A 22,396-nucleotide genomic window follows, 5' to 3' on the forward strand; every position below is an offset into this window, starting at 1 on the left:
GGCTAATATTGCACATCCATCTATGCCAAATTCCAAACCTGTATCTCTGTTGAAGAGTCTTACAGTTTATATTAAGGAATCCATCTACTTTAGATTCTTACTAAAAAGCTTCAGATCATCCATGTAGATCAAATGATTAAATTTTCCTTTACTATCTCTAAACTGACACCCTGCCTTTGCCTTACTTAATACTAAACTGGGGTGGGGATTAAACATAACACAAACATTAAAGTGAATAATAACTCTCCCTCAAAATTCCTCTCTTGATATTAACTTTCCCTAAGATCGTGTCACCTGAGCAGAGATCTACTTTCCATCTCTTCATGCTCAATCAAATTAATTCTCTTATGTTGTCTGCAATACTGAATATTCTAAAACATTCACTTATTCATAAGCTTTCTTATAACCTGTCCATGCTATTGTTAAATTTTTCTTTCTAGATCTCACTTCTTTTAGAACTGCTTTGTCTATATATAATACATCATATTTCCTCTAGCTGTCTTCTTACAACCTTTCTGTTCTGGCAGTAAATTCTGGCTGTCAAAGTGCTCATAAATGCTTTCTGAGAGCATTCCTGTTGACAGCTTTCACACTAATGGTAATGACTGTGTGGTAAGTAGCTTGCTAACCAACCACATGGTTCTGGGTTCAGTCCCACTGCGTGGCATCTTGGGCAAGTGTCTTCTGCTATAGCCCCGGGCCGACCAATGCTTTGTGAGTGGATTTGGTAGACGGAAACTGAAAGAAGCCTGTTGTATATATGTATATATGTATATATATATATATGTATGTGTGTTTGTGTGTCTGTGTTTGTTCCCCTAGCATTGTTTGACAACCGATGCTGGTGTGTTTACGTCCCCGTCACTTAGCGGTTCGGCAAAAAGAGACCGATAGAATAAGTACTGGGCTTACAAAAAGAATATGTCTCGGGGTCGAGTTGCTCGACTTTAATAGGTGCTCCAGCATGGCCGCAGTCAAATGACTGAAACAAGTAAAAGAGTAAAGTGATTGGTCTCTAATTACTAGCTGTATTACCTTTGCTATTGACTTTCATAAGGAGTACTGTCCTCTCTCTAGTCATCCAATCTGGTATTATTCCTCCATTAAGGCAATCCTGATGTTGTTCCCTCAGCCTCCCATACAAGCTACTAAATTTCTCATATGCTACTAGTACCTTTGAACTAAATCTAATCCTACGTCTTCTAATTCAGCATTTTTCTTTACACTTTATTCATTAATGCACTAATTAGTCATAGATTTGGCTACTTCTCACTGACTATTTCTTTCCTCACTTTCTTTAACCATACTGTATCTTCATTATGATTCACTGGCTTATCCCAAATATCACTCCAAAACTTTCTAGCTTCTTCTGCATTAGGCTTCTCATCTTCAGTATTTCTTCTGCTTTATTTATTTGGCTATAAAATTCCCTCTGGTCTGTCTCAAATAATTTATTCTTTTGATACTGATCTATTCTTTTCTGATACTGGGAAAGCTTGCCTGCTATTTCTATGATTCGCTGTTTCAGTTCTTCCATGATTATCCCAAATCCTTTCTCTTTAGATAAGTATTTTTCTCAAGAGATTTAAATCTTGTGTTTCCTAGCTTGTCCTGTTTTCAGGCTCCTATTCTGCTCAGGTCTTGTCTTAAAGTCTGCACTGTATTTTCTAATCTCCATTTCCACATCTGCTCCTTCTTATTCTTTATTTGAAGTATACCTAATCTGCTCGTAACTACTATCAATGCTTCATAAATCAATAAGTTAGTGTCACCTATACTTTTAGTGTCTATCCTACAGATACAGAACCTACTTTCCTAGTAATATCTAGTAACTTCCTTTTAATGCTGGGAATTTTTTTCTTTTTTACTCATTATTTATTTCAACTCAATACACCTTTATTTCTAACTGGCACTAGCAAGGTTTCCTTACTTTGGGATAGGTGTCTCAGTACGTGCCCAAGTTCAATATGAATGCATGCTTCCACACTTATTAGTTCCCCCCTCCTCCATTTTCTCTCTTCATGTATAGACAATCAGTGTCTGCATATGGATGAGGGATTCCATGGCTTCATGCATTGTTAGCTTCCTGTTCGACTCTTCTAAGTCATCCTCTGTCCACTTCAAGATTCCAACACCATACCAAACTATTGTGATTGTGTGCAAGTTTATTGCTGAAATGTTTCTGGCATTCAGCTTTGAAACTGATATTTTTCTCACTCGCTGCAGATATTCTTTCTTTGTCTTTTCTTCCATATCATTGTGTTTATTTCGTCTGCCTCAAGTATTCCTAGGTATTTATATCCAGATTCAGATTCAATTACCCTCATTGTTTCACCACGTGGCATACGTATGCCATCTGTCCTCACAGGCTTTCATTGTCTCATCCCCATCAAAGCACATTTTGAAAGTCCAATCTCCATCTTGATATTGTTCAAGAAAATCCACACAGAATGAATATGACTGTCCAGTTCTGCCTCATTTTTTGTGAACAACTTTGTTATCTATGAATAGCAGGAGGTTGAGTTTTCCCTTAATGCTTCCTAGATCATGTCCTCAACTTTATCTTCTGCAGTATTTCATTCAAGGGGATCATTCTCAGCACAAAGATCAGTGGGCATACACTGTCACACTGGAAAATTCTTCTCTTGATTTTCACCTCTCCTAAAATGTGATTACCTGCTGCCAATTCAGTTCTCCAACATTTCATACTGTTCCATATAAGGCATTTCATATTTTCTGCTACTTCATACATTTCCATAGTTCTTGTTATCCAAGAGTGTGGTATCATATCATGTGTTTTCTTGTACAGTTTCTGATAATTAGTTTATGAATTAACAGCTGATTCTTTTATTCCCTGGCTCCTCTTTCAGCACTGTTTCTGTTCAATAAGTAGCAGCCTACTTCTTTCTAAGTATCAATACAGTTCACCAGCCAAGACACCTGATAGTAGTTTCCCCATTAGCAGAAGACACACTGTTTGTTGAAAGTTGGATACAATATAACCCTTTTCAGGATCCTTGCAACATAACAATGCCTGTCCCTCATCCAGCTGTCACACTGTCTTTTCATGTAGCCCTCTCAGCTTCTTCATCCAATAACCCTTGACACCAAGTCCTGAGCTCTTCCAATTTGGGATTTTCCTTTACTGTCTTTTTATCATTTCTGTAGTTATTTTTATGTCGTCTTGACCTTATGTATTTCTTAACCTATTTTGGATTTCATGCAGCTACTCCACTTTATCATTATGCTTTACAGGTAGAGTAGCATATATCATCAAAGTGACATTAGGGTACAAATATACAAAGCCCAATATACCCATCATGACTACCTGTCTGATAAGGACACACCAGGCACATGCATCATAGCCATATGTGTTTGACATGCTGACCTCATATCAAGATAAACAATACATGACTTTGCAAGTGGGGCCAGTTAGGATTTTCTGCAGATCAAATAACTGATCCCAGTCAAAAAGTCCCTGAATAAGGATTATTTAAGGATGATAAATGAAGCTCCCATGTTTCCAGAAGTGAATTATTCAAGCCAGAAAGAGCTATGATGCTCCCCCACTACTCCCACTCATGATCAGTGATGCAAATATCGTCAGCCACTAAGGGACATGCTCAACCAGTTATATCAAGATAAACAGTACATGACCTTGATTCGTTTAAGTATGATAAACAAAAATACCTATGTTTCCAGAAGTGAATTATTCAAACTGCAAAGAATTCCTCTCAAAACATGACTATGATGTTCCCCAACTACTTCTGCTCATGATCAGAGATGCACATATTGTTGGCCACAAAGGGACACACTCAACTGGTTAAGGTCAAGCAAATCTGCAGCATTGAGCAGAATATTTGCTGTAGCCCAAGACAAAACAATGTACATGATCACACTGCCAATCAGTTAAAATCAAAAGCCATGAGAGTCCTGTGCCTGGTACTGTATCAAGGCATTTATTATTATCATTATTATAATTGAGTGAGAGAGAAGTGCATGCCATCAAAGTAACACTGGAGTAAGAAGCCCAATATACCCACCATGACTACCCGTCTGATAAGAGTACACCAAGCACATGCATTAAAACCATATGTGTGTGACATGCTGACCTCATATCAAAGTAAACAACACATGACCTTGCAGGTAGTGCCCAGTCAGAATTCTCTTCAAGTTGAGTAGCCCATTCTGCTCAAAAAAATAACATAAGTATTATATATATATATATACATACAGGTGCAGGCATGGCTGTGATAAGAAGCTTGTTCCCCAACCACATGGATCAGGGTTCAGTCCCACTGCATGGTACCTTGGCCTAGTGTCTTCTATTATAGCCTCAGGTCAACCAAAGCCTTGTGAGTGAGTCTGGTACATGGAAACTGAAAGAAGCCTGTCATATATATATATATATAAATATATATATATATATATATATATATATATAAATATATATATATATATATATATAATATATATATATATATATATATATATATATATTATATATATATATATATATATATTATATATATATATATATATATATATATATATATATCTGTGTCTATATTTGTCCCCCACCATCATATGACTGAAACAAGCAAAACAAAAAATATATAGTTATTTTTTTGAAGTCTGTTGAGTTGATAGACTTGCACTTAAAAGTACTGCGTTTTTAATCAAAAATTGTTAGTTACTATGGTGACAATATCACCACCCTATCTATCTATCTATCTATCTATCTATCTATCTATCTATCTATCTATCTATCTATCTATCTATCTATCTATCTATCTATCTATCTATCTATCTATCTATCAACTTTTCACACACACATACACACACTCACATACACACATACTCTCTCTGCCCCCTCTCTCTCTTATTGTATTTCTCTCTCAAACACAACTTTTCTCCACCACTTCTAAATATACGGTGTGACAGTGGTTATCTCCCCTTTTGATTCCTGCCCTTCTTCCGTCCCTTTAATAGATGTGCCAGACAGGTAGATGGACAGCTCCTCTTTTATGTCGTCGTCGTCGTTGTCATCATTATTATTCAGTATCTTTAATAAATTTTAACTCAATAACTATTTAGCAATATTTAACACTCACCCTTTAGTATAAAATTCGTTATTTTCCAAGTAGTTGTAACGAATCAGATCCTTGGGATGTAGATCTGCTCTTTTCCATGGTTTTTGCCCATTTTTGGAAAGTGATTTTTTTGTTTTGAGTAATTCTTTTTGTTTTTTCTCCAAGTTAAATTTTTCTAATTCTTGATCGAGAGTTACAAGTTCCTAAAAGATAAGGAATAATAAAATAAAAGAAGAGAAAAGAAAACCATACAAAATTTCCATCAAAGTAATTACTGATTTCTTACAGTAGAGAAGGAACCCAATTGATTGACATGATTCCAGTATGTTTTTGGCAGTATTTTATCTCCAAAGAGATGAAGAGCAAAGTTAACTCTGACACAGAAGTAATTACTAATATGTTTTTTTATATTTATGCTTTTTGGAGTTTTGAGAACAGAGGCTGTAGAAGAATGAGTTCAGTAGGATCCACTAGATGTGCAATGTTTTAAAAGAAAAATGGAGAACAGGTAAGATGGGACAGTGGAAAAGTAGTAAAGGCTAACATCTGCTTGGTGCAAAAGTGTTGCATGCTTAAAGAAGAATGTACCCATTGAAAGGCAGACCGATAACAATATGCAAAGGAGAGGTAGATTAGATCTGAAAATGTGCTATCTCAGAGTTAACATAATGCAGGATCAAGATATGTCCAATCGCAGATCCATCAAATCCCGACTATCAAGGTAACATGATAATAATATTGACAATGATAAAAGCTTAGAATTTATATTGTTTTATACCTAACAACAAATGGCAGCTCTGTATAATTGATTAAGATTTTGTTAATTTGAAGAAATGGGTTTCAATCCTATGCTGGTTCACACAAGAAAAACTGAACAACATTGGAAACACTGACCAGTGCACAAGTTCAAAATACAGTAGATATGAAATGAATATACTTGTTGTTATCCATACAACATATTTCATTACTTCTAGACACATTGTACACAATAGTGATATATCAGAGCTCTACTATAACTACACACAAAAATAGCTGCAATATAAATTATCTCTGTAGGTTTCAAACTTTGTCAATCACCTATAAAAAAAAATCTTGAATCAAACCCATTTTTTGACTAATCAAAGCTTTATTACTTCCACTGTAATCACCAGTAAAACATCCAGACCTACCTAAAAGATTAGATGGCAAACTAGATGTAAGACTGCCTCAAACACAGCCAAATATTGCATGATAGAGGATGTTACATTTTTTTCTAATGATTGCTCATGAAATCGTTGTCGTCATCATCTTCATCATCATCTTCATCATCATCAAACGTATGATTTCCATGGTGGCAAGGGTTAGATGGTTTGACAGGAGCTGGTCAACTGGAGAGCTGTCCAGGCTCCAATTGTCTGTATTGGCATGGTTTCTATGACTGGATGCATTTCCTAATGCCAACCACTTTGCAGTTGCCTTTTTAGGTGCCACCATCATGGGCGTGTTTAAGTTGCACTGACATGAATGCATTTTACATGGTACCAACACAAGTACATCTTATGCGATACTAGCATGAATATATTTTATGCGGCACTAGCTCTTGCAAGACAAAGATCTCTCAGCTGGGAGGAGTGGGGCATGGCCATAAAGAACATATCTGTATGTGGGATGGCCATGATTTTACTTAGCTTGACATGTCTTCTCAAGTACGGCAAATTGTTACAAGTTCCAGTCCCTTGTCATCTCTTCAGCATCTCAAAATCCTTTCTCACCACTTCATCCCACATCATCCTGGGTCTACTACTTTCACAGGTTCCCATGATATTCCAAATTTCTAACTTAAGCTACAAATTTTTAGTGAATGGTATAGTCAAGTAAATTAACTCAGTTCTTGATTGATGCTTTTTTAATTGGCCTCAGAATGATGAGAAGCAAAGTCAACCCTAGCTCCCCAAGAACAACAAAAGAAACTACTTCAAATAAAAACAGATATAAAAAGACATACTTTTGTATTGAATAATCTTAGACTCTGGATTTTATCAACATAAAGTCTTTTCCATGAAGAACATTCAAATGGACTTGGTAACTGAGGTAAATACCACCCAAAGCGTACGCACTTAGGCAGCCATAACTGGTCCATCTCACATAGTTGATTCCAAAACCAGCAAACCTAGTAAAAAATCAAGAGTTACATAATATTAAAAGGAAGAAAATGCTATTAAGTTACATCATTACCAGCTTTCATATTTTAATCCATTCTATTTCATATAAGAGGAGGATTTACTGTTAGCATTGAATCCCAAACCAATAAAGAAGCCTCTTCATGTTTACTCATGCGTCATATAGTCCATTTTTTTATGTGGTTCTCAACTACATCATTGAATCCCATAACAAATTCTAATTCCCTGTGATAACTACTTTCTGCCCACCCCTTTAAATTCATTAATTTCTTCTTTACATTTGGGTTCCATTCCAATACCACAGTTGATTTTATAAGTGATCAATGCTTACACACACACACACACACACACACACAAACATAATGTTTTTAGCATTAAACACAAAGTTGATCATGGACTTTCATGTTTATAAATTTGTTACTTTGGTTAACGCTGTCATAATATTTGTGCTGAGATAATGAATGGGTAAAAAAATAACTATTATTTAACTGATAACTCAAAATTTCAAATGCCTTTATAATCATAAAAAGATCAATATATATATATATTTATCTTACATTATTACTTGGGTATTATTTTACACTATTTTTTGTTTAGAAATCCAAAACTAAATGTAAATAATACATTTTAACATAATCATAAAGAAATGCACAATATAGTCTACAAGAAGGCTGTTAGAGAAATGCAATTGCTACAAGAAAAATGTCATGTCTATTTCATGTTTTTAAGAAAAGTTCAGTCAATTCTGTGGATACAGAAAATGTACATGTGCATATGCATACATACACACACACACACACACATACATATATATATATATACACACACTGGCGAAAATAAATTTAAGACCGGTGATAAAAGTTCTATTTCTTACAAAATACTTTGTTACAAACACCATATAAATTATTTTTATCTTTTACACCTTATGCAGAATTTATTTCTCTTTTGAATGATGCAGACAATAACTATTTTTATACAACTTGAAGAATTTTAATGCTAAATTAATTTAAACATTTCAAATTTACCGGCAAAATTAGTTTAAGACCGTATCATCATAATTTTATTTAAAGTTTAAGATTGTAGGAAAAATGAACAACAAGAACGAAATACATATTAGTACTTTGTGCCATAGCCTTTATTCTTAATAACTGCTGAACAAAGCCTCGGTATTGAATTCGCTAAGTGATTACAAAATTCTATGGGAATGTTTTGCCATATTTCATTGATATAATTGAATAATTGTTTTAGATTAGATGGTTTTTTTAGCATGGACTTTTTGGAAACATAATTCCACAAGTTCTCAATTGGATTCAAGTCCGGGCTCTGGGGAGGCCATTCGATTACGTCAATATTATGGTGATCAAAAAATTCCATAACCCTCTTGGCTTTGTGCACAGGACTATTGTCCTGCTGATAAATAGCCCCCAGAGGCATTTGGTGAGTTAAATATGGCACAACATTATCCTTTAGTAGATTCATATAACCTACACTATTTAGCTTTCCATCAACTTTAACTAGAAGGCCAACACCAAAGCTACTAAATGTTGCCCACATCATCACGCCCCTACCATCCACTTGCAGCGTCTTTTTCAAGCATTTTGGATGGAATTCCTCCGTTGGGCGACATCTGATGTATGTTTTACCATCTGATCCAAATATACAGAAGCGTGACTCATCACTTCAAAGGAACCTGCATCAATCTTCAGCAGTCCATTGGGCATGGCTTCTTTTGGATATTATTGGCTTTTTCCTAAAGATTCATCCATGTAGTCCAAATTCCCTCAAACGGTTGCAGACGGTTTGTGGTGTAAAAACAACACCATTCTCATTGGACAATTGTTTACAAATGTCAACAGCTGTCAGCATTCAGTTGCCTTCCGAAAGTCTGTGGATTCGACAGTCCAACTGCACCGTCATTTTTCTTGGGGCACTAGTCCTTTGCTGATCTTTATATTGACTAGTCTCTGAGTATAACTTCCACGCTTGCACGCAAGCCATTTTACTGCACTTTAGTTGCTTGCTGATGTTCGAAAAGGAAACTTTTGCTGGTGGAGTAATACGATTTTTGCTCTCATGACTGGACTGAGGCTACATTGTTTTCCCATTATTAATCAATTGTATAACAATGTTAAATTATAACACTATATAGTGCAGTTAGGCTTGTTGTGTGACCACCCATTTTGGCAAAAAAATTTGCATACATATAACATGGTCTTAAACTAATTTTGCCGGTAAATTTGAAACCTTTATATTAATTTAGCATTAGAATTCTTCAAGTAGTATAAAAACAGTTATTGTCTGCAACAATCGAAAGAGAAATAAATTCTGCATATTTTGTTACTAAAATGAAACAAAATATTTTGTTACTAAAAAGAAACAAAATATTTTGTAAGGAATGGAACTTTTATCATCGGTCTTAAATTTATTTTTGCCCCAGTGTGTGTATATATATATATATATATATATATATTATATATATATATATAATATATATATATATACATATACATATATACATATATATACACACACACATATATATATATATATATATATATATCATCATCATCATCATCATCATCATTTAGCGTCCATATATATATATATATATATATACATGTATATAAATTAGAGAAGAACCACCATGTAGCAATTCAACAATGATATACTTAAATCATACCATATGGAAAAAAATTAAAGTTACGATAAAACATTTACCTAGAACTAAATAAAGTACGAAATAATAAATAAATAGTATATAATTAGTAAATAGACTACATGTGTTTTGTGGCTATATTTACAAATTGATAATAAAATCAATTCAATTTGAATATAGTCACTCATCAAGTCTAAGATAAAAACAATAAAATAATTAAATGTACGTATATTATCTTATAAGAAAAGATAAATATATATAAAAATACGTAATTTTTAAATAAAAAACTGAACAAAATTCAACAATATATCTTAAAATAAAAACGTGAAATATCTTATTGAATATATTCTGTTAACTAAATCATTAAACTTAATGTGTAGGACTTAGTATTTATAATAAATTTATCTCGTTAAAAACTTGGTGTAAATAAAACTATAAATAGATAGAAATATTTATTTTATCTATGAAAATATATTTTAGCTTATAGAAGAAAAGATAACAAACTATAGTATATCATTACTGGAAAATTAAAATACAAGTAATTAAAACAATGGTGCAGTGGAATCACAGGAGATTAACAACAAAAGCAGAATTTCTATGTGGCAGATACACTGGAGCAATAAGCTCTAAGAGCATATAGGAATAGACACTCTGAAATGTGCAGAAGGATTCCTAGAAGTAGTAGATAGTTTCTGTTATCTAGGTAACCTAATTAGCAGTGGTGGAAAATGTTCTGAAAGTAGAGTAGCCAGAGTAAGAATGGGGTAGAAAAGTTCAGAGATCTGTTACCTCTGTTGACAAGAAAACATTTCACTTTCAGGGTGAAAGGCAGACTACGATGCTTGTGTAGGAATTGCAATGGTAGTGAGACATGGGGCTCTGAATGTGGAAGACCTGCTAAGACTAGAAAGAAAGGAAGCAAGCATGCTCTGGTGTATATGCAACATCAGTGTGCATGATCGATTACAAATATATTGAGAGAATAGCTGGGTATAAGAAAAACCAGATGTAGTGTACAAGAAAGAAGACTGTATTAGTTTGGACATATGATTCATATGATTAAGGATAGTTGTATAAAGAAGTGTTAATCACTCACATTAGATGAAACCTGTGGAAGAGAAAAACCTAGAAAGATGTGGAATGAGGTGGTGAAGGCTGATCTCTGGATGCTGGAACTCATGACAGTGATGAAAAACACCAAGATGTTATGACAGAGGCTTGCAAAGTATAATGTATATATGCACACTATGTATTCAACTTTGTCCCTGCCAAGTCTATTAAACTTTCTTCTAACTCTTCTTCCACCACCCAGACAATTGGGTCCTACACCTGAGCAGCCACTTTCTGCTGACACCTATTCCTCATTACTAATACCTATTTCTTTATTACCCACAAAGGGCTAAACATAGAGGAGACAAACAAGGACAGACATAGGTATTAAGTCGATTACATCGACCCCAGTGCGGAACTGGTACTTAATTTATCGACCCCGAAAGGATGAAAGGCAAAGTAAACCTTGGCGGAATTTGAACTCACAGCGTAACGACAGGCGAAATACCGCTAAGCATTTCTCCCGACGTTCTAATGACTCTGCCAGCTCGCCGCCTTATTACTAATACCAATGACCTTACCACCCTTGTTGGTATCCCTGTCATACACTCTCTTCACACAATCTTTAACCCCACAACTTTAATCCCTTTGTCACTCTCCTATCTACTGTTACTGTGAGCCATGAAAGCATAATCTCTTACTATTTATCATATCACTATTGCTGTACTGTTAGTCACTGCTCCATCTCTTCTGTTCTCCTCCCAAACAGCATCCATTCTTCACCCCTGTTAATGATTCACAACATTCATGCCCTCTATATATTTAACCACCTTCACCAGATATTTTTATCCATCTCCCACTATCCTTCCACAATCTTGCAACCCTACCCACCACCCTCCCTGATTTTTTTGTATCTACACTCTCTCTTACACATGAATCTTTCCTGTTTGGCCATCAATTTTCAGTCTCTTTAATTTCTATTTGAATTGATTTCATATTCGGTGTAATGATATAGTTTTATATGCTAATCAATGCTTTGAAATTAATTTTCACCATAAATCAATAAATAAAGAGTTAATAGCTTTTAAAGTTTGCAATTTTTGGGCAATTTTAGTCTGTCATAAGCTACAGACACATTCATGCCTGTTTCCATAGTAACAAGCCAAGCATGTCTGTGAGAAAGCATGTGTTGACAAATATATGCTATTCATTGAAGTGGTGGTGAGATATACTAAAATTAACAGCTAAATAGACATTAAATCATACACACACACACCCAAAATTTTTGGCTTTGGTTTTTGCATAATTGTATGAATTCCCATGTGTAGAATACAAATTTGCAAAATATTTTCTGAAAATTTCAAAATATAAAAAAGTTTATGAGGCATTATATGGCGTGTGTAAAGCAGAATTCTGCCAGTATTTCATTCGTTTACAGCTGACATGTGCTGTCATGCACAAAATGACAGCTCCAAATCCCGTTTTCTGACTGGGTGAAAATTATCAAACTTTAAACCTCTATAACTTTTTTAAAAATTTTCTGGCAAAAGCAAAATACCTCCTGAGATTCAGCTTGGAAAACTACATTAATGTATCAAATTTTTAATTTTTCAATAAACTTCAAATTTTTAAAAATTGGCAGCCAAACTGAAGATCCCTATACATTGCTTGGATATGTTACTATGACAGTATATTCTGGCATCTTGCCATCACTGTATTTACCTGTTTGAGCTACACTCAAACCTCCATCATCTAACCTTATAAAGAGTGGTGTAGCCATGAATCTCTTCCAAAAGAATAAACCTGTTCCTGCTCCCTAATCATACTTTAACCCCTCAGCACATTGCTAAAAATGATCACCCTATCTCTTCTCTCCCCCCTCAGTTAACAGAGGCCCTTCAGTCTTGCAAGTTACAAGGTAACCTAATGACTGGTGTAGCAGCACCATAGTCAACTGCTACAAAGGTAAAGGTGATGCTTTAGATACAAATAATTACAGAGGTATCAAGTTATTGGATCAGGTAACGATGGTCACGGAGAGGGTCATAGCCCAACTAATTAGGGAGAGAGTCAGTTTAGATGAGATGCAGTTTGGGTTCATGTCAGGAAAAAAACCCACTGATGCTATATTTCTGGTAAGACAGCTGCAGGAGAAATACCTAGTCTAAGATAAACCTCTGTACCTGGCTTTCGTTAACATGAAAGCTTTCGACAGTGTCTCCCGATCCTTTATCTGGTGGTCAATAAGGAAACTAGGGATAGCTGAATGGTTAGTGAGAGCTGTGCGAGCCATGTACAAAGATGCTGTCAGTAAGGTGAGGGTTGGCAATGAGTACAGTGAAGAATTTCGGGTAGCGGTAGGTGTCCACCAAGGCTCAGTCCTCAGCCCCCTCCTATTTATCATAGTCCTCCAGGCAATAACAGAGGAATTCAAGACAGGATGCCCCTGGGAGCTCCTCTATGCTGACGACCTTGCTCTAATTGCTGAGTCATTATCAGAACTAGAGGAGAAGTTTCAGGTGTGGAAACAAGGATTAGAATTGAAGGGCCTTAGAGTCAACCCAGCTGAAACCAAAGTCCTAATAAGTGAGAAGGTAGACAAACCACAAATCCCTTCAGGTTGATGGCCCTGTTCGATCTGTAGAAACTCTGTAAGATGTACCCAGTGTAAGCTATGGACATATAAGTGGTGCAGCAATATCAAAGGAAGGCTAACTGGGAAGATGTATGTTTTTGTATGTGGCAGATGCTCAGGAGCAATAAATAACACTGAAAATGTGCAGAGAACAACTTCTGCCACATTCCAGGGAGAAAAACTAGAAGTAGTTGATAGCTTCCGTTACCTTGGTGACCAACTCAGTAGCAAGGGAGGGTGTGCTGAAAGTGTAGCTGCTAGAATAAGAATAGCCTGGGCAAAGTTCAGAGAGCTCTTACTTCTGCTGGTGACAAAGGGCCTCTCACTCAGAGTGTATGACGCATGCGTACGAACAACCATGCTACACGGCAATGAAACATGGGCCGTAACTGCTGAGGACATGCGTAAGCTCACAAGGAATGAAGCCAGTATGCTCCGATGGATGTGTAATGTCAGTGTACATACTCAACAGAGTGCAAGTACCTTGAGAGAAAAGTTGGACCTAAGAAGCATCAGATGTGGTGTGCAAGAGAGATGACTGCGCTGGTATGGTCATGTGGTGAGAATGGATGAGGATAGCTGTGTGAAAAAGTGCCACACCCTAGCGGTTAAGGGAACCTGTGTAAGAGGTAGACCCAGGAAGACCTGGGATGAGGTGGTGAAGCACGACCTTTGAACATTAGGCCTCACCGAAGCAATGACTAGTGACCAAGACCTTTGGAAATATGCTTGAGAAGACCCAGCAAGCCAAGTGAGACCATAACCTTGTGGCCTATGCCAGGGGTGTAACCAGCCCACTTATGCATACCTTTCCTTCATTGGATACTAAACTCTGCTTGCAAAGACCTGTTGAGGCAAATGAAATCGAAATCAAATTTGATGACTGTCATCTGTGCTAATGGAGCACTAAGAGCAATATCCGAGCATGATCGTTGCAAGAGCAGCTGATTGGTTTCTGTGCCGGTGACATGTAAAAAGCACCATTCGCGCGTGATTGTTAGCAGCATTGCCTTACTGGCACTTGTGCCGGTGGCATGTGAAAAAACATTCAAGCAAAGTCATTGCCGGTGCCACTGGACTGGCTCCTGTGCAGATGGCACATAAAAAACCATTTGAGCGTGGCCGTTGCCAGTACCACCTGACTGGCTCTCGTGCTCGTGTAATGCAAAAGCACCCACTACTCTCGGAGTAGTTGGTGTTAGGAAGGGCATCCAGCTGTAGAAACTCTGCCAAATCAGATTGGAGCCTTGTGCAGCCATCTGGTTTGCCAGGCCTCAGTCAAATTGTCCAACCCATGCCAGCATGGAAAGCGGATGTTAAACGATGATGATGATGATGTTCAAACTGAACAGTAACTACTTCAGTCTCATCCTTCTGTGATAGCCAGTGATAGTCATAGAACTTTTCCTTTTTCTCCAAAATTAAAAGAAAAAAGAAAACACCAAATGAATGAATGGTACAAGAAACAAACAAAAATTCTTACTTGAGAACATCTACAGAGGCTTCGTGGGTCAAGATAGGAGAAGATGAAGAGACTAAGGACACGAGGTAAAACACGAGTAAAGTCCTCTTGACAAACAGGTAGATGTTCATCAATACACTGTTTAACAAACTGAAGTTGCTTGGGGCTGCATCCTTTCACCATTGATAAAAGCATAAGAGATCGTTGCTCGTCTGACCATTTTTCAAACTAGAATAAAAAGTTAGAAATTTAAATTCAGAGATGATTACTTAAGAAATTGTCAAATAAATTTATATGATGTATATGATTTATCAAAGCCAATAGATAGATAGATCATTAGGGTACCAGCTGATTAGTTAGAGAGTTGTAAATAGATTGTATACCATTAGCAGTATCTCTGGCAAAGACATTTAAATCTAATGTATTCAGTTTCTGACTCTTGATGAACATTGCCAACATACTAAGATTCACTTTTGTGCTAAAACTATACACACAACATACATATAAAATATAATAACAAAAGCATAAAAAGTACTTATCACTTACTCTCTCTTTATTCTTTTACTTGTTTCAGTCATTTGACTGTGGCCATGCTGGAGAACCTCCTTTAATCGAGCAACTCGACCCCGGGACTTATTCTTTGTAAGCCTAGTACTTATTCTATCGGTCTCTTTTTACCGAACCGCTAAGTGACGGGGACATAAACACATCAGCATCGGTTGTCAAGCAATGCTAGGGGGACAAACACAGACACACAAACATACACACACACATATATATATATATATACATATATCCAACAGGCTTCTTTCAGTTTCCGTCTACCAAATCCACTCACAAGGCATCGGTCGGCCTGAGGCTATAGCAGAAGACACTTGCCCAAGATGCCACGCAGTGGGACTGAACCCGGAACCATGTGGTTGGTAAGCAAGCTACTTACCACACAGCCACTTCATAATTTTTTCTTCTATCTGACAAACTACTTCTCTTATAAAACAATCACATTACCACTAGTGGAATATATAAACACTATCTAGTCATCTAACACTATAATATATATGCTACAATCTGAACAGTACAGTGAATTGCTGGCAGCACACAAAGAAAAACAAGTGCTTCTAAAGAAACAATTAATACACAATACAAACCAGCATTTCAAGTTAATTCAATAACGAAGCATCTGAGTTAAGTGAAGGGAACTTATATATCAAACCAATAAGAGGGCTTCTATACTGAATGAAAGAAGAGATCTTCTGAAGTAAACCAACAAAAGAACCTCTACTAGATGTGGGAGTTTCCATGTAGTTATTTTGCCCAATTGATATAGTAATCAATAGGCGGAGGAGTGGCTGTGTGGTAAGTAGCTTGCTTACCAACCACAAGGTTCCGGGTTCAGTCCCACTGCGTGGCACCTTGGGCTAGTGTCTTCTACTATAGCCCCGGGCCAACCAAAGCCTTGTGAGTGAATTTGGTAGATGGAAACTGAAAGAAGCCCGTCGTATATATGTATATATATATGTATGTGCGTGTGTGTTTGTGTGTCTGTGTTTGTCCCCTTAGCATTGCTTGACAACCGATGCTGGTGTGTTTATGTCCCCATCAATTAGCGGTTCGGCAAAAGAGACCAATAGAATAAGTACTGGGCTTACAAAGAATAAGTCCCGGGGTCGAGTTGCTCGATTAAAGGCGGTGCTCCAGCATGGCCGCAGTCAAAATGACTGAAATAAGTAAAAAAAAAAAAAAAAAAAAAAAACTCTTAAAGGAACTACATATGTTAAGTTTGAAGACAAAAGCTACCATTCACCACAATAAAATATGGTTGTTCATGGTTCTAAAAGCTAATCAAATGCTTGCTTCCTTTGATAAGCTTTCTCCTTTGGTTTTCTCTAAGTGTTGAACAGAGTGCTGCAATAACAACTATATTCTCACATGACAAGCAATTATTCAACAATCCAGCTAATGAGCCAAAGATGATATGTGTGCTAAAAATAGCACCAAAATTATACTCTAGCCCTAGGTGCATTATATTTCAGTGGAAGGTGGGATGATCACTTGGAATACATGTAATTCAGCTCAATAAGGCTGGCTTGGGGATAAACAACAATCATACCATGCATCCCCAGGCATCATCATCACCATTTTTACATAGTTTTATATGTTGGCATGGGTTTGATGCGTTTACAAGTATTGAGCCAGTATATATATATATGTATCATCATCATCATCATCGTTTGACGTCCGCTTTCCATGCTAGCATGGGTTGGACGGTTCGACTGGGGTCTGGAAAGCCAGGAGGCTGCACCAGGCTCCAGTCTGATCTGGCAGTGTTTCTACAGCTGGATGCCCTTCCTAACGCTAGTATATATGTATATATGTATATATATATATACACACATGTATATATATATATATGTATATATATATGTGTATATATATATATATATATATATATATATACACATGTATATATATATATATATATATATACACATGTATATAATATATATATATATTATATATATATATATATATATATATATATTATATATATATATATATACACATGTATATAATATATTTTTTCTCTCTAGCTTTATCTCAGAGTTGCGGTCATGCTGATGCACCGCCGTTTTGTGCTACACTGTTATTGCGAAATAAAAAGCTGTGGGCCCTTGAAACCCAGGCTGTTGCAGAAGCTGGTCCTGAAGCTTGATGGCATTGCTGGGATCTTTGGCACTATGCAGTGTTGTTGCTCTCCAGAAAGGGTTATAGTCATGGCTCACTTATACATTCCATTTTTGGCACATTTTCTATTGCCAACCCATTTACAGAGTGTACTGGTAGTATTTATTCTGGAATTCACACCAAGAGATTGTTATATCCTTAGCAAGAAAGAACAGTTTTCAACATTTTACAGAATATACTGGGTGCATTTTATTGTGATAAATACCAGCTTTAGAGAAATTATCTTGGCCTCAGCAACACCGAAGTCGCATTTGTTTGTTAACTAGCACCATAGAGTTATCTTATCACCGAGAGGCAGAAGATAGAGTAATGAAAGAAGGCCAGAGTGAGAGGGTGAGTGAAGGGCGAGTAATGAAAGAGAACTATAAGATAGGAGAGAAAGAGTAAGAATAAAAGAAAGAAAGAGAAAGCTTAATAAGCAGTTACATAATGATCAGATTAAAAGTTAGTAAGGAGATTCAAGTAAGGAGATAGCATAGTTGATATGATAGAAAAGAGAAAGAAAAGGGAAAGAGGATAATAGAAAAGTAATAGAAAAGTGAAAGAGTGGTGATGGGAGAGTGCTGAGGAAGAGTGTGAAGGAAGATAGTTAGGTAGAGTGACAGATAACAATGATGATGGGTGATAGTAAAAGATGGTTGGAAGCACTCCATCGGTTACGACAACGAGGGTTCCGGTTGATCCGAATCAACGGAACAGCCTGCTTGTGAAATTAACGTGTAAGTGGCTGAGCACTCCACAGACACGTGTACCCTTAACGTAGTTCTCGGGGATATTCAGTGTGACACAGAGAGTGACAAGGCCGGCCCTTTGAAATACAGGTACAACAGAAACAGGAAGTAAGAGTGAGAGAAAGTTGTGGTGAAAGAGTACAGCAGGGATCACCACCATCCCCTGCCGGAGCCTTGTGGAGCTTTTAGGTGTTTTTGCTCAATAAACACTCACAACGCCCGGTCTGGGAATCGAAACCGCGATCCTATGACCGCGAGTCCACTGCCCTAACCACTGGGCCATTGCACCTCCATAGTAAAAGAGTTGGAGTGATGAATAGTGGGACATCATTAATGAATAAAAGGTGAGGGAATAATGGGGAAGACAGACAGTAATGACTAGCAATAAAAATGATAGAAAAGTAAGGTGGAGAGTGAATATGGACTGAGATACATGCAAGAGAGATAGAGTAGGAGGTGAGAGTGATAAATAAGAATTACAAAGAGGAGAAAGAATAGGTAAAGGTTTAAGAAGAACATAATGGTCAGGAAGGATCCAAATATAAAATTATACATCCCAATCTCTATCGTCATAAATCTTTAATAATCCTTTTTCCCTACATGGGTTTGGTGAGTCCTCTTCAGCACAGCACTCCACAACTAACCACAGTCCTTTGTCATCTCCTCCATGTAGTTCAGCATCTGAAGATCAGTTTTCATCACATAGTCCCATGTCTTCTTTGGTCCCTCTCTTTCACAGTTTCTGTTCACTTTAAGTGGACAGCAATTCTGGTAATTAGCATCCTCTGTATACATAGCATGACTATACCAGTAATCTTTTCTCTCACACATTACATCAGATTCCTCTGATATCCATTTATCCTCTCAGCTTATCTGTGCTCCACCATTCGAGTGCATTAACTTTACACAGTCAGAAGAACATTTTCACTTCATTTCTTTCCAACCTTCACAAATTCTCTGCATTCAAAGCCTACTTTTCACTACTATGCAGCAGTGTACTTTATACATAAGCATTGCACAGTTAACTCTTAACTCTGGGGGGGGGGACTCTTTACTGTTGGCAGTGGTAAAGTTTCCTGAACCTTTTTTTTGTCATGTTCTTACTCTGGCAATTACACTTCTAGATAATTAGCACCTTTACTGTTAATTAGTTGACTTAAATAAATTTCTTCAGTATTAAGATTATATTTATATAACACAGATTCCCCATAATCTGAAACATTGGCAAATACAGCGCCCATAACACACCAATCTTTACATTGTGCACATATAAAACCCTATTACAACAATAGGTTTGAAGTATGAGAGGTGAATAAATTTATTTAACCATCTATAGGGTTACAACTGTTTTGCAGCCTCCTTCATGTAATAATTTCAGTGTCAGATCAATTATGTTTACAGAAATATGCATGCTATGCATTATACAATAGAACTATATATTCACAAATCTATGCAGATTAAGAATGCTAGCTTATCAGATTACTAGAACATCACAATTATACCAATGACATGTGAATATACAATATTCACATATGCAATAATTCATTGCAAACATGTAAACACAATTTAGTCCACATTGAAATTAGAGCTACAGGAAGAAGGTTGTGAAAAGGCTATAATCTAACTGAAGTCAAGTGGTTAAATAAAAATATTATACTCTCGTATCTCCTGACATTCTATGGTTTATAAACTCCTTGTGAAATAATTTCATTGATTGGATCTTCTACATTCAAGTTTCATGGACATTCTGCATTATGCTCCTCTGCATTGGATTACTATGTGGTCTGTTAGCCAAGTCCATTAGAGATGCATTCTGTCATAACCATATAATTCTCAGAATTCATATCTTATGCAACTAATTTATGTACACACACACACACACACACACACATATATATATATACAGAGCGGCTAACCGACTTCCGTGCCAGTGGCACATAAAAGGGCACCATGCGAGTGTGATCATTACCAGCGTCGCCTTACTGGCACTTGTGCCCATGCTGGTAGAGTGCCAAGAGCACCATCCGAGTGTGATCGTTGCCAGAACAGCAAACTGGCTCCGTGCCAGTGACACGTAAAAGGGCACCATTTGAGTGTGATCATTACCAACGTTGCCTTACTGGCACCTGTGCCGGTGGCATGTGTAAAAAGATTCGAGTGAGGTAAGTGAATGGGGGGGTGACTTTAACAGGGTGAAAAGGTAGCTACTCTTACCAAATATTGGGTGGTTTGAAAATGTGTTACACCTAATAATTGTCTTATTGCTAGAGTTTAGGAACTTCTTAATGCTAGGCGGGGCCCTATGTATTTGCAAGGTGTATTATTATGGAATGTTTGAAGCAGGTGAGTATGCAAGGTGACTATTCATGTGTTTCATGTGTTACTCTGTTAATTAGACTTATAAAGATGAGCATTCTAGTTTGGAATTATGGAGGCATAGAGGGCTGCATGAAGACAAGAGAGGCTATTCTACCGGTATTTTGAAAATACATAATGGCCCATGTGGAGATAAAAAATTTTGTTCTCAAATTTCCTGTTGAGAAGATTTTGTTTAGTCCTAAGTATAGCTAGGCATTCTGATAGGCAGAGATCGCAGCGTCTATTTGTGGTTTTGTAGGAGGTTGTTTTTGAGAGTATATGCCAGTTTAAGCTAAAATCTATTTTTTTAATCCTTAAGTTCCCAGATGTATGCACTTATCCCTGTTGTGTTAACCTTATTCCTATTTCTGAAGCTGGATAGATGCGTATTATATCTGAGAATCATTTGCTTCTTAGTTGCACCTCTGTATGATTTTGTCTGGTTGTCAGTGCAGACGTCACATTGGTAAACTATGTTATTTGTCTTACATCTATTTGAGAATTGGCACTTTGTTCTATCACTACAACCGCATAAATAATTAGGTGTATCTACGTCCGTACTGTATTGTGGGGGCCAATTATTATTCAGGTCTGTATCTAAGTTGGTTGGTTAGTACTTTTATTGTTCACAATCTTTCTAGTTTCGTAGAATTTGTCAAGTTTTTTTATTATTCATTGAGGTTATTATTGTGGCTAAGTTATTAGTCAGACTGTGACCTATTCTGATTTTGTTCCTAAATAATTCTGTCTATTTATTATTAACGTTTAGGTGTTTGTCTATGATTTTCATTAATGGCCGAACTATATTTGATTTGAGGTGCATGGTGTAGGGGATTACGAGCCAGATATTATCGCTATTTTGTTTGTCTTTTGTGTTGTCTTCCCTAGTGTAGGAGCTTCCCTCCTTGTTTGTGATTTGTGTGAAGTTATGGTTGTATGTACCTTGGTTATATCTATAGTTATGTTTCACTTTCGTGTTAGTTGTGTCTGTCCTATTGGTGCTATTATCGTAGGGTTCATGTGGGTTTAAGGGCCTAGTTTTTTGCTATTATTAGGGTTCATATTAGTTGGCTGGGTGACTTTGGTTTTATTGATACCGCTGTATAGGTTTATGCTATTAATTTTGTAGGTGTTGTTATTTTGGGACTTATTTGCGTACTTTGTGTTATTAGTTATGTTAATATTGTTAATCTTATTTAATATCAGTTTCTCAGTATTAGTGTTGTGGTTATATTTGTTGTTGTTTGTGGTTTGTGCATAGGCATTGTTCATTTTAGTGTTGTTTCTATTGGGGTTATCCATAATTATTTTGTTGTTGTTGTTGTTTGTGGTGATGCATGGTGTTTGGTTGGCGTTAGTGGGTTCCTATTATTTGGGCTGCTTGTAGGGTGATTAGGGTTTAGGTATTTGATTTTTTGTTCATATCCGGATTTCTGTAGTGTGGAGTTATAGGCTTCTTTATGTCTGTTAAAGATGTCCATATTGAAAGAGAGGAGTGGTATTCTAT

At 36.5% G+C, this 22,396-nt stretch overlaps 1 protein-coding gene across 2 annotated transcripts in view; it reads right to left on the minus strand.

The window, feature by feature from the left end:
- The window catches only part of LOC115209803 (F-box only protein 16-like), a 77,617-nt gene that overhangs the window by 32,470 nt on the left and 22,751 nt on the right, over positions 1 to 22,396 (minus strand). For both annotated transcript variants that reach the window (XM_029778354.2, XM_029778353.2), the window contains exons 3-5: positions 15,077 to 15,283; positions 7,078 to 7,242; positions 5,115 to 5,296 (exon numbers count right to left, since the gene is read on the minus strand). In XM_029778354.2, coding sequence (XP_029634214.1) covers positions 5,115 to 5,296; positions 7,078 to 7,242; positions 15,077 to 15,283 — 554 coding nt within the window. The remainder of the gene's footprint in view (positions 1 to 5,114; positions 5,297 to 7,077; positions 7,243 to 15,076; positions 15,284 to 22,396) is intronic.

This window comes from Octopus sinensis, linkage group LG3 (genome assembly GCF_006345805.1).
Source record: "Octopus sinensis linkage group LG3, ASM634580v1, whole genome shotgun sequence".
In the NCBI taxonomy this organism is placed as follows: Eukaryota; Metazoa; Mollusca; class Cephalopoda; order Octopoda; family Octopodidae; genus Octopus; species Octopus sinensis.